We start from the raw sequence: 12259 nt of genomic DNA, 5'->3' as shown, positions 1-12259 counted from the left end.
CGCGAAAGGGACCCAGAGTTCTATCGTCGGCGACGTTTAGAGGGGTATATGGTGTTTTTGGTGATTTATTGAAAAAGGCGGGGATGACTGTGAATTGGGTTGCATGAAATGACGCTCATCGGATAATAGATCGCCATTATATGGTCGGGTAATAGAGAAATTTTCTAGAATCAGCCTTACGGTCGGCGAGGGCAAAGCACACATGTGAAACATCGCCGAAGATGATGGCTTGGTTCTATCCTTTTAAAGAAAACACGGTGAGTTCGGCGACCTATATATCGGCCACTTGGTGAAATTCTAGTTGATAAGTGTAAAAACAGAACGGCGAAGTCACAATAACTCGGTTATTTGGCCTGTAGCATCACGCTCGGCGACCCTTTACGTAGGCTTGTCGGAGCCTTCGGCATTCATTGGGCATATAAGCTGTAAATATTAAATGCCAAGACGGCGGGAATGTCCTAATCTAGGAATCTAGGGCGGAGAAGAAGCCGTAGTTGGGACGGACGACATTTAATATCTTACCTGGGATCTTCAGTTGACCCCGTCTATCGCCGTCCATTCTTATGCGAGAGCTTAGCGGTAAAGTCGTTGGTAAACGTGAGTAACCATGGATAACTAATCTCTAGGCGTCAAGTCTCACTAGAGGGAAAGAGAAAGGAACTCTTGAGCTATTCGGTGACCTGTGATAATAACAGCATTCCGGAATTCAAGTTCTTTGAGACATTGTCGGACTTACATACGAGTCGGCGTCCATAGCGGGGTAGAAATACAATAGTCGCCGTACATACCTGTAAGCTCACCAGTAGTAAGCCCTTAGGGGTCGGCGACATAGCACAGACCCGCTAGCAGGTCCCCTACCAGCGTCTCCTTATGACGATCTTAGTTCATGCTAAGGTCAGACGGACCCCATTGGGCGCCGCCCTTTCAAGCCCCTAACCATCCTATCGGGACCTACTGTACGTGTTATTGGGATCCTATGATCCTCATATACGAAGGAGCGTGGTTAGCATGTGGCCGTTCGTCGACCTTATCTGACAAGAACAAAAAGAAACCCGACGGTTAGAGCCCCATATAATAGCGGCCCATTGCGAGTATACAGGTCAGTTTTAGGAATGTATCTGCAACAATCATAGCGACTAACGCACGCATGATCGATATATGGACGGCGACCTGCTTCTGCTACGGCTCCGCCCCTCTCGCTGCCGCCAACAACCTGGTAAAATGGCGGACTTATCCATTTCGTCTAACGCTAGTACGTTGATTAGATCTATACTATATTTATAAAATCATGTTCAAATAGGAATGAAGGGTCCGAGGGAGTGGAAATACAATTAATTATTTATTAATGCTTACTGAATAGGTATGGTACAACTAGAGGTCGAGTAATATAATATGAACAATGCCCGTCCACATTTGTTTTTTCCCATCAATTTAGCAACGTATACGAAGCGAAATCGGGTGATTTTGGGAAGATAGAAAGAGTGTTCGTAAGTACATCTATATCCAAATTGTCACTTAGACTATTCGGTCTCAGACCTGGTTTCCTGTTTTCGTCCTGTCGTCTGTTGTGTGCTACCTGCAGCCCGCCATTTGCCGCCGAAGTCCGCCTACTTCGTGAGATTATCTTACGCTCAGCTATACATCACAACTATTAGATGGAAAAAAGACATATTCTCCTAATAGCTAGCCCAAACTCCAAGCTAAAGGAAAGTGATGGCTCCACGACTTCGTCTCCGACGAAATATCGCACCGCTTGACTGCTCTGCACAGTCTCGTCGCATCATGCAGACGATAGTCACTTAGCAGCACCTCAGGGTGCACTGCTGGTAAGCATGGTGTCGATCTCGGACATTATACCCTCATCGGCTGCCATACTGCTGATAATCTCCTCCTGCGTGAACCCGACCCAGAACGACGGGTTGCTCTGTTGCGCTCTCTTGGCGCGATAGATCTCTTGCGCAACACCCTTGACCTGGCCCGAAGCGTTGTTGGCCGCTTTCCAGACGCCGCTAAGCTTATTAAGAGCCCCAATGTTCAATCGGATCTGCTGCCGGAGGTCGTCCTCGTCGTGGATAAAGTACTCGAGGGCCCACTTGCTAAGATGGACGATTGAGGATAGTGTCAGCACGCATGTGAAGAAGTGCGTGTGGCTTGTTATCGGCACGTTATATGTCACCATCTTACTAATCTCACAGGCCGCCGTAATGATGTGTTTGGTGTGTAGGTTGAAGCGATCGCCGCTTTGTACCGCTCGATGAGGCGCACAAGCTGTCACCTCCCGCGCAGGTGACGAGTCGAGTTGTGAGAGGGGTTGATGAAGAATTATCGAGCATCTGGAGTACCGCCTTATCAGTCTGGAATACCCAAAAGACCGTGGAAGGAAGAACTCACGCGTGATTGATCATATGTGCCTGAAACATCATCTCATCTAGCTGGCAGTCCTTGTTCAAACAGTCTCGCTTCGACGGCGGCAAGTGCATCCTCCAGTTGGATAGTAGCGACTCGATTCTATTGACGTTTTCCTCATTCGGAAAGCCGCTGTTTGGAAGTCGCATCATCCGCCCAAGATTCCGGATGGAAGCGATTCGATACGCAAACGAAGAGAATTCTCGATCTATTCCAGAGAAAAGCTGATCATCAAAATCCTCCAGGAACATTGGACGTGGAATCATCTAGGGAGTCGTCAATCAATTCATCTGTCAAACAATGCACACTCGGGGAAAACATACTCCTGACGTGTATTCGTGCTCCTCGCATGGTAGACCCACGTCGGCTACGATGTCGAAGAGGAGAAAGTTCGTCTGACGATGTACGCCAGCGACCATTCCGTCCACCACGAACAAATCCCACCACGTTCGTCGCCAGCTCTCTTCCAGCCTCGGGATGGCACCACCGTGGTTCGTCGCAAAGGCTCTAGTATATAGGCCGATTTCTATGGCGATCCGCTCGACGTCGGATAGGATCTCACGTGCTTTTTCCTGTTGGCAACTGCCATCCAGTCCTATGAGAATTATGACCATGGCTTGCACTAGGTATCCGTCTTTAGGGACGTCCCGAGAGTAAGACAAACGCATGGCCTCTTCGAAAAATGTAGCGCGAGCCGGGCCGGCATCGATGTACAACGACCCAACCCATCTCATGGCCGCTAGTAAGTGATCGATTTTCCCATCCTTTGCGGTCTTCAGCAGTTGTTCCTTTGGTAAAACAGCCGGATGGCCGGGGTAAAAGTAGTAATAAAAAGCGTCGATACACCGCTCCGGGACGGTTTGGGGTCGGGAATTTGCTTCGACCAGGGCGCCATTCGTACCGTTGAGGTAAGGAGTTCTGTAGAGTTGAAGGCTATTTATACCAGAAGGGGTATAAGGCGTAGCGGGGGATTCAGGAAGTACCAGGCCCGGATTAAAAGTCGGTAGGCTCGGGGGCGCAGCGGACGAAACCGTTGCACCCAGGAGCATCGGACAGCTATCGCCACCAGCGGAGGGCGGAGATTCAGAATCAGATGCATGTCGCTTGTTTGGATTTGGAGCTGCGTTTCTCCTGGGGCCTTTGTAACCACGACGAGAAGCTACGTAGACACATTCACCGGAATCAGATGTTTGGCATCGCCCGCATGGGTTTTTCCCATCGCATTTCAAATGTTTTGCCCTCTATTCGTTTAGATTATAGTCAGCAAATATAAACATTACGCGGAAGTGCTTTAATTTTTCTTTTCTTTGTTGAGACTCACACAAGCAAGGCAAGCCGCCTGCACAGTGTTCGGAGGCGTCCGTGAGTCGACAGCGCCCGAACCAGAGGATACCGGTGTTGAGTGGGGTGGCTGATTGGGTATATCCGAGCCAAGGCCATTAAATAGCTCGGTTGGAGATCCATTTGACATTGAGGGCGCGACGGCGCGCGGGTGTGGGTAAGAATCCATTAGAATCGCTGTCCTGTTGCGACTAAGAAGCAAGAGCAGGGAAAGGAGGAGGGAACTAGCGACTCTAAACTGTAGAAAATTTTTGAAAACGAAGTCCTAGGTTGTTGTAGTAGGGTGGGTGGGTGAAGAATTGCAGAGAAGACATCGAAAGGTCAATGGCGACAACACCAATTGGATCTCGAGCTGCCACTACTGCCACAACCCGGGATATACGATGACGGCTGTCTCTTTCCAGCCAGTGCCCCCCTTAAGCAAGCAGGCTGCGCGCACTAGGGTATTATAATTTTTTTTTTTTGCTTGAGGATACCCAGCTCAATAAAAAAAAATGATGGATGCCAAGTAAAGACGACTCAAGCTCAGTATCAATGTCTTATTCACAATTAGGTCGCTAGGGATGATAAGAATAACAAATTTCGACGTAGATTAATATTATCGGTTTCCAAAAACACGTTGAAAATCCGATCACGAAATCCAGTAGTTCAAAAGCCGGGAGTTATGCGTGTAAAGAAGATCCGAGATGGAGATTCCGGTAACAGCGGCTTTTCAGGGGAATCAGGGAGAGGTATGTATGTACTGTACATTGGTAATTAGTAAGTAGCGATACCTATCTGCTTAGCTACCTCATACCAACGTAGCTAAGGGGAGGTAACGAAACTATTACCATAATCACCTAGCATACATATAACCGGGACGATGTAGGCGGACAGGGGTATCCAATACTAGGGACTGGGGGGAGGGTAATCGAATGGGATGGTAAAATTTCCCACCTCCTCCTCTTTTCTATTTAATGAGGAGATCGGTGGATTTTGTTTTATTTTATTTTTTTCGGACGAATAGATGGACAGAACTAGCTAACGTCCTTGGATCGGGGTGAGGGGTTGAGATTCGTGATGGCCGAGGCGCCATGTTCAACCCCCCCATGCTTGGTCCAACATGGCCCATGCAGGCAAATCAGGGACACGAGAGGTGGGCTGGTAAAGTAGATGGAATAGATCCATAGGATTATGAATACGTCTGTAATAAATCAGGAAATATTCTGGACGGAGGACAGGGATAATCGAGTAGCGTCCGCCGGCCGCGTTGAGTCTGTACCGCAGCGGAGCTCAGCTCTCTGTTTAAAATCCTGTAACAATCGTAATAATCCTTCTATGTGGTATGTAAACTCAGCTGGGTTAGATTTAGCGTTGAGCACTTGTCTAATTTCAATGCCTTTAATCTATCTCGGTAAAGGGCGAACGAGGGTCGATTGGTCGTTGATGGGATGAATCCCCACGAAGGTCCACTGCCACGAGTAGGGCTGTCCCTAGCAAATGGATCTTTTTTATTTACCGGGTGGTGCTACTTGCGTACCAACCATTCCTATCTGCGCTTCGTACGCCCAATTACCATGACATGCCTTGACGTTTTGACCGCGTTGATGAGTGTGATCGGCCATCGCACGCGAGATATCGAAGTGCTCGGATCCCCGGTAAGAGGGGCACCACCATGTTACCTACATGAATATGGAGCACCCGTAGAACCAGGGCCAGACGTTCGGCCACGTCGCGCAATCGTGAGTATGGCTTTTATCGTCTGTCTACCTACCGTTCAGAGCGATAGGCATCGAGTGGCTTGGTCACGAAATTTCACGGGACCATTCTTTCTCCATAATCGAAGAAACGTGCAACATCTTTACTTGACGTATGTATGTATCTTTCCCAGAAGAATTAGTAGAAGGATGAGACTAAAGGTGGTGAAAAAACGACTTGTCATTTTTCGCTGATCTGCTACTTTTGTAAGTAACATGAAGCATTCGCAGAAGAGAGCGAGGAAATGATGATTTCGTAGGTCAATGTACTGGTTACATAATAGGCGTAATGAGCCAATAGTAGGTGAATTTCCCCCGCAAACCGTGCAATATTCATCCCTTGTTTTTATAGGTCACTATCTCGGGTTCTGCCAGCGTCGTACTCTTCCCTGCGAGTAATGGCATGTGCTAAAACATACAGGTACCTATACATGTGCTGTACCAACAGTAGACGGGCTTATCCTAGTACCTACATACACCACTACCACACCTCCATGCACTTTTTATATTATTTTGTACCTTGTATTTATTTATTATTTCTTTCTCCTTGATATTCCAATCAAAAGCGATACGCTCTCCAATTTCATGCCGTCGCCTCATCTTATCTGATGGTAGCGATTGTCAGATCCTGGTTGCTTCCACGCGAATCTTGCGTGCTACCGACAACCATCGCTTCCGGCTCACCGTCATTACACACCATCATGGGCGATGGTATCACTTTGCGTTTCCCCTATTTCTGTATTTTTATTTTTAAATCTACTCGCGACTTGTTTAATAATCATTGACTCAGATCAAACTCTCCGAACCTATGTATAACCTCCTATGAACCCTTCTTCATTCTCCGAGAACCATTGGTACAACTTGACAGCGATAGGAAGCTCGCATATCCCGGAATAGGCAAACTAACATACGACATCGCGATCTCAATTATGCTTATAAGTCTCAGATCCTTAGTACGACTTCACCACTCAGCATCCAACAATATGGCGTATGCATGTAACCTCTTGACCCTCACCTTGCCGGATCCTACGGCATTCACATATCTTCTAAATACTACTTCACAGCCTATCGAATTGAGAGAATCTGCTGTGTACCCAAGTATCTACCTAAGCACTACATGAGTGCTCGATACCTAGGTAATCTAACAAACCCTCGAGATATCGAAACTCATCACTTTCTAGGTGAAGGACCAAGTTGCGAGAGAGCATATTGGATATGCTTACGGTTATAGAGGTATATACTAAATCCATTGGCTTCCAGGTACCCTCGTCCCTGTTATTAATTACTATTTCATTTTAATCTGTCCTACCTCGAAGAAGATCCCTGACCCGATGGCTATTTCCGAACGGATCCCCTTGATCCTAAAACACCCCTTTTCAGCTCCCAGTACTCTGTACGAACGTTCACCGGCAGCCAAGAGACATGGGCTATTTGTCGAATATATATCAGTCCTTGGCTCCCCTTACTTCGATACACGTTCTACTCTCATGATTTCCTCTGGGAGTCTCGTCTTTCCCTAGGCGCAAAGAGAGTATTACCGAGAGGGTGTATCATCAGACCTTAGTTCTTCTAGGCATCATAAAGATAAGAAACATTATAAGCGGGGCGTTCGTAGTGGAGTGCTTCCGCTTGCCGTCGATCTGGCTGCTGTGAGGAGTCGGGAGCGACTGATTCGCAACGACGAAGTAAGCATGATAGAAAGCAGATTTGAAGTGCTAATAGAAAAGAAAAGGTGATAAACTTGGTCATCACAGTCGAAGTACGATTTCTGCTAACTCTCATTCGGTTCTAGTATAAAATTTATTTTGATGTATATGTTGAAGTACAATTTTGGCTACCTAGGTACCTATATAGCTTAGAAAAAGAAAGACCCGTCCAACACGCATAACTAATGAACAAAAAGAGAGAAGTGAATGGCCACTGCTATGCGAAACATAATCAAGTTTTCGTAGACCCATATGTCGAATTCATGAATGCCACACCTCCACATCTCATGCTATATCGACTTAGAAGACATGTACACGGTACTGACCTAATCTACATCCGCCGACACAAACGTCCTGCGTTTAACGAACTGAGTGGAGATCCCGACGGCGAACTATCCCCGTCACTATCGGATCCGATGCTAGAGGAAGAGACCGATCCCGCTAATGAACATGTTGCGGCGCTTGTATCACTGCCACGGTCGCTACCGGCGTCGTCATCCCGCTTTTCGGCTGCCGCGGCTGCTACTACCGCTGCGATCTCATTCCTATCCATTTGCACTAACGATTGATTTTGCTCCTCTTCCTCGTCGTCCTCGCCCTTGCCAGTTTCCCACATCCGGGTTATGACTGCTTCTATCTCCTCGTTGCGTATCACAGCATCGAATTCAAACGGTGCCGGCTTAGCGATAAGGAGTGGCGTAAAGTCGTTCCAGTGAACTGGTACTTCGCTACCGTCAGCCCGACGTTTCTTCCGAATGTCAAACGCCCATGCCATGCCTCCCATAGCTAGGAAGAGATCCTGATCCACGATCGGGATGCCTTGGCATGTGCGACGACCGAAGCCAAACTGACTAAAGCCGACAAGAGTTGGGTATACGGTCAATGGCTCCTTATATGTCGGGTACTTAGGATCCAACCATCGGCCGGGATTAAACGTGTCAGCATCAGAGTACACATCCTCGTCGCGGGTAATAGCCCTGTTATGTGGTTAGGGTGGCTTGAGAATGCGATGAAGTCATGGATTAAAGCGAATTGACTTACCATTCCAACGCGTGAATGGTAGCACCGGCGGGAATGAAATAACCATTATACACGTCAGACTTTTCGATCGCGTGGGGAATCCCTTGCTGAATTGTTAACGAAAAAAGCACGACGAATCAAGGGGTGGTAAATCACATCCCCTAATTATCAAAAATTCCTGCGGGGTGACTTACCTGTTGGGACTGGTGGTCTCCACCGTATCACCTCCTTAACGACGGCTCGGAGCATGGGTAGCCTTTCGCGGTCGTCCCACTCGGGGCATCTCCCTTCACATACCTCATCGATTTCTTTTTGAAGTTTTCTGAGCCAGTCCGGATAGTGTAACATGGCAAGTATGAAGCTTTGGATCGGGCTGCCGATCGTCAAGGCTCCAGCAATGGCCATTTGTCCGACGACATACGTAGCCTCGGACTCATCACCCCATTTATCTTTCTTACTCTCGTCGCTTAAAGAGTTGATGAAAGTGTGAATAAAACTGGGCTCGGCGTTTCCCTCGTCAATACGATCGTGTACGTACTGTACATTACCCTTCAGTAAATCTGCTTCAAGCTCATGTCGAGCCTTCTCCTTTTGCTTCCACGGGCTCATGAATGTTGGGACATGCATAAGCCATGATATGACATTTGGGAGTGCGCCGGATGGAGATATGGTCTCAAGGAGGCCGAAAGTGGTTGTTCGTAGGATATGAGCCGGATGGGGACTGCCCCATGAGAGACGAGATACCGTACGTGATGTAAACTGCTCGATGTACTCTCGATATTGTGATGAGTCACGCGACAGTAAGTATATAAACCGATCTCGTTCCTTTGTTGGGTAGTCATGCAACGAGCCTCTGGCTGATACAGCCATAAGTTGCTGGCAGAGTTTCCGCTGTCGCTTCCATGTGTCTGGCGCGTATTAGTGCTGAGCTCTTTCTCCATTCGGTGCCCACATACCATTTCTTCCCGCCAACGCGAGATATTCGCCGCTCGTTTTATTATTTGGAAGATTTGGTATTTGCGGCCGGTCGGAGTAGTTTGCCGCTCGTCTCGAAAGCAAATCATTCGCGATTCGTTCTGATGAGATCCATACGTGAACCGTACCAAACATCTCCGTCTGATATATCGGCCCAAACTCTTTACTCCACTCGTAAAATTTTAGCCATGATGTTTTTGACGGGATATCGTGTACGCGGCCGACGATAGGGTAAGCTGCGATTGTTAGCAGGCGAGGTCTCTCAAAGACGAAGGGTGAAAGGGGCATTCTATGACTCACATTTTGGACCTGGGAGTGGTCGAGCGTCCGGCGGGACTCTATTTTGACTGCGTACATGCCTCTTCCAGTATACCAGGCAGAGTAACAACGCCGAGAATAGAATCCCAGTGATAACCGCCATCACTGCTGCCGTAAAGGCGAACTATAGCGTAACGGTGATAACAAAAGACTTGTGAAGTCTAGGGAGGTCGAAGCTTAAGAACTAGGACTAAGGTTCTTCTCTCATTTGGTCTCATGAGATAACTTACTTTGCCGTTCATCTTGGCGATCATTCTACCTTTCAATGATATAATTTCTCAAGGGAGGGACCCCCATGCATCCACAATGAGCTGATCAGATCGATTCTGGCATTCTATTTGGAATGCCTGATCTAGTGCTGTCTCACGAGCGCCACTGCCAAGTGTACAATACACGGGATATAGCTTCGAGATCACAGCGAAGGGATGCCGTGTAAGATGAAATTCATGACTTCGAACCCCACCCAGCCGGAACTCGCGCATGTTGGAACCACTCAGAATTCTGCTTCTGAGGGGGAGAATCCTTTCTCTCCCCTCCATCTTCTTTATAGGAGGGATAGAGCACCTTAAATTGGATGTGGAAGGTTTTGAATATCCTCATGGAGGGGTCACCTTAATGATACCTTGGGTACGTTTTTCGTTAGTTCTCAGCTCATATCGCGTTGCTGTCGGCGCAGGACGAAACTAAAAACATGAAAAGTTAAGAGGCGTAAGATTAGAACAATAGATCCTACGATGAAAGGTATGTACCGATTCAGATCCAACACGTGCTAGGTAGTTTCTCAGGGACTTGCCAAGGTTCTTTGATATGAAACAATCCCCACTGAAGATGGTGTGGACGAACCTACGGACAATTGGCGTTCGCTTAGAAATATGATGGCCCCGAATATATTTCCATGTGCGGTAATATCCAAGGCTTAGATGGGCACTTTTGTGACTTATAGGGGATATCGTGACATGATGTGAGATCAATAGACGACTCGGACAATCAACGTTGTCGTCATGCTCACAGTCGATAAGATCCTATACGTGATAATCTATATGGGGTAATGATGTTGTGGCTTTAGGTAGGTACCTGGAATCAAATAAGTACCTAGGTATTCACCTAGGTGGGTAGATATCTAAGACCTGGACGAGTCTTAAGGAACGAGCTCCGGAGCATGCACAGCGATATTGGCTCGATGTTGCCACATTAGTTCGTACATTTGCAGGCATCGACGAGTAGTCTCGGTGATGGACGGAAAACTTCAGACAAACCCCACACGGAACGGCATGCGAGGCTGGTTAGAAAAGAAAAAGTAGACAAATGGAGGGACCTAAATCTCTATTTGTATGGGCAGTTGTGAGGCACCTAGATGAGTTAGGTAATTAGTGGGCTCTGATCTTCCACATCGATACAAATACACGGGATCAGAGCACGGGCCAGAGCACCAAGTACTTGGGTCACGATCATTTAATCATTTAATAACACCCTCCCACGCGGTAGGTTATCTAATTCAAGTTAGAGTAAACTATAAACGAGAGACGATCTCGCGTAGCACCGATGGACTTAAAGCCGTATCGTCCTTACTTAGGTATCTAGCCAGTTACTCGGGTGAGAAGTTCGTTTCATTTCTTAAGACGGTGTGAAAGATGATCGTGAGCTATAGGTCTTGGCTATCACCTTAAAAGGTGATACCTACCCGCAGATAGGTATGGCGACCAGCCTCGCCGCCCGGAATCTACCGCGTGATTCTCAACATGCACCTCAACCAGGGAACATCGTTGCATATGCTTCTGGTCGGTGCCCCACGACTTCCAATTCCGTATCTTCAGCTCCTCTCGTAAGCGGCTCAGGAACGCCACCAATCAATACCCTTCGTCATGCCTTGAGTATCTCATTATATCTTGTCAAGCCTCTATACGGGGAATACGTCGTATCACAAGATCTGCGACATCCATAACGGCTTTGGCGCCCTCAATGTCTTGATCAACTTGAAGCTACCTGTATGTTTTGAAGCGTCAAGATGTACAATCTCCGCTGTCGGCGATATAAAATATCAGTATTTGACCGAGGCCAGCGTATTGCGTTTTAAGATGTACCTAGGTCTGCCCGCGCGGATATGACAGCTTTCTAAGCCGAGCTCGGTCGCGGCGGCGAACTAGTTACACCGGTGAACATTATCATAAATCGGAGGTCGGAGTTTTACAGATACCTAATTGTATTTTGGATGCTCGCGTGATAGAGCATCGCATCTTCAGACGAACATCAATCTTGCCAGCAACATCTGTTCATGAGAATACGTCCCCCACCCTCATTTTACGGAATTTATAAATCTCGGGATTACTCGAGGCTCTGATGGTCTACAACTAGGTTGTAGAGCCCTACGCTGATCTAGGTATTCAGATGAACAAGAACTATCAGATTATTGCTTATTTCTCGAGCCGCGAGGTTTTGTACCAGCTAAGACCCGTAACCCCTCATCGGTTACGCCTCATTGATCATCATTTCACCTTTCGCACGTTCGTGGACATCGGTCAATGAGGTGTCTTGCAGCTACCAAAAGTCCGGTCAGCTGAGAAAGGCTGACGACTTTACGCGGCGGGGGACGAAATTCCCCAAGATTCATCATTGGGAGCCATCCGAAATGTGATGGAAACTCGCCTCCTTACAATCCCGGATAAGCCGTGGGAGTTCGCCATCGTCAGCACCGGTTTTTGAACGAATATCTTACAAGAATCGACCCTCTTCTCGCCGAGATAGCCAGAACTACCACAC

The 12259-nt window shown here is 47.5% G+C and overlaps 3 protein-coding genes across 3 annotated transcripts; all 3 read right to left on the bottom strand.

Annotated features, from left to right (window-relative positions):
* Positions 1-1810: 1810 nt before the first annotated feature.
* Positions 1811-3877, bottom strand: F4822DRAFT_432922 (uncharacterized protein; the record flags this gene model as incomplete). Its single annotated transcript, XM_051461736.1, has 4 exons — positions 1811-2333; positions 2392-2672; positions 2730-3647; positions 3728-3877. The coding sequence occupies 4 exons, from the start codon at positions 3875-3877 to the stop codon at positions 1811-1813; spliced, it is 1872 nt and encodes a 623-aa protein (XP_051310149.1).
* A 2168-nt stretch (positions 3878-6045) lies between these two features.
* Positions 6046-7271, bottom strand: F4822DRAFT_414939 (uncharacterized protein). The gene has a single exon (XM_051459187.1). It carries the CDS (start codon positions 7263-7265, stop codon positions 7053-7055), a length of 213 nt encoding a protein of 70 aa, XP_051310148.1. The 5' UTR covers positions 7266-7271; the 3' UTR covers positions 6046-7052.
* Positions 7272-7392: 121 nt separating this feature from the next.
* On the bottom strand, positions 7393-9692 carry F4822DRAFT_361739 (cytochrome P450). The gene is made up of 5 exons (XM_051456123.1): positions 9485-9692; positions 9166-9420; positions 8404-9117; positions 8231-8312; positions 7393-8166 (listed from the first exon to the last, which is right to left on the bottom strand). Exons 1-5 carry the CDS (start codon positions 9603-9605, stop codon positions 7521-7523), a joined length of 1818 nt encoding a protein of 605 aa, XP_051310147.1. The 5' UTR covers positions 9606-9692; the 3' UTR covers positions 7393-7520.
* Positions 9693-12259: the final 2567 nt, after the last annotated feature.

Source organism: Hypoxylon trugodes (assembly GCF_022578975.1).
Source record: "Hypoxylon trugodes strain CBS 135444 unplaced genomic scaffold F4822scaffold_9, whole genome shotgun sequence".
Lineage (NCBI taxonomy): Eukaryota > Fungi > Ascomycota > Sordariomycetes > Xylariales > Hypoxylaceae > Hypoxylon > Hypoxylon trugodes.
This window is presented reverse-complemented; position numbering and strand designations above follow the sequence as displayed.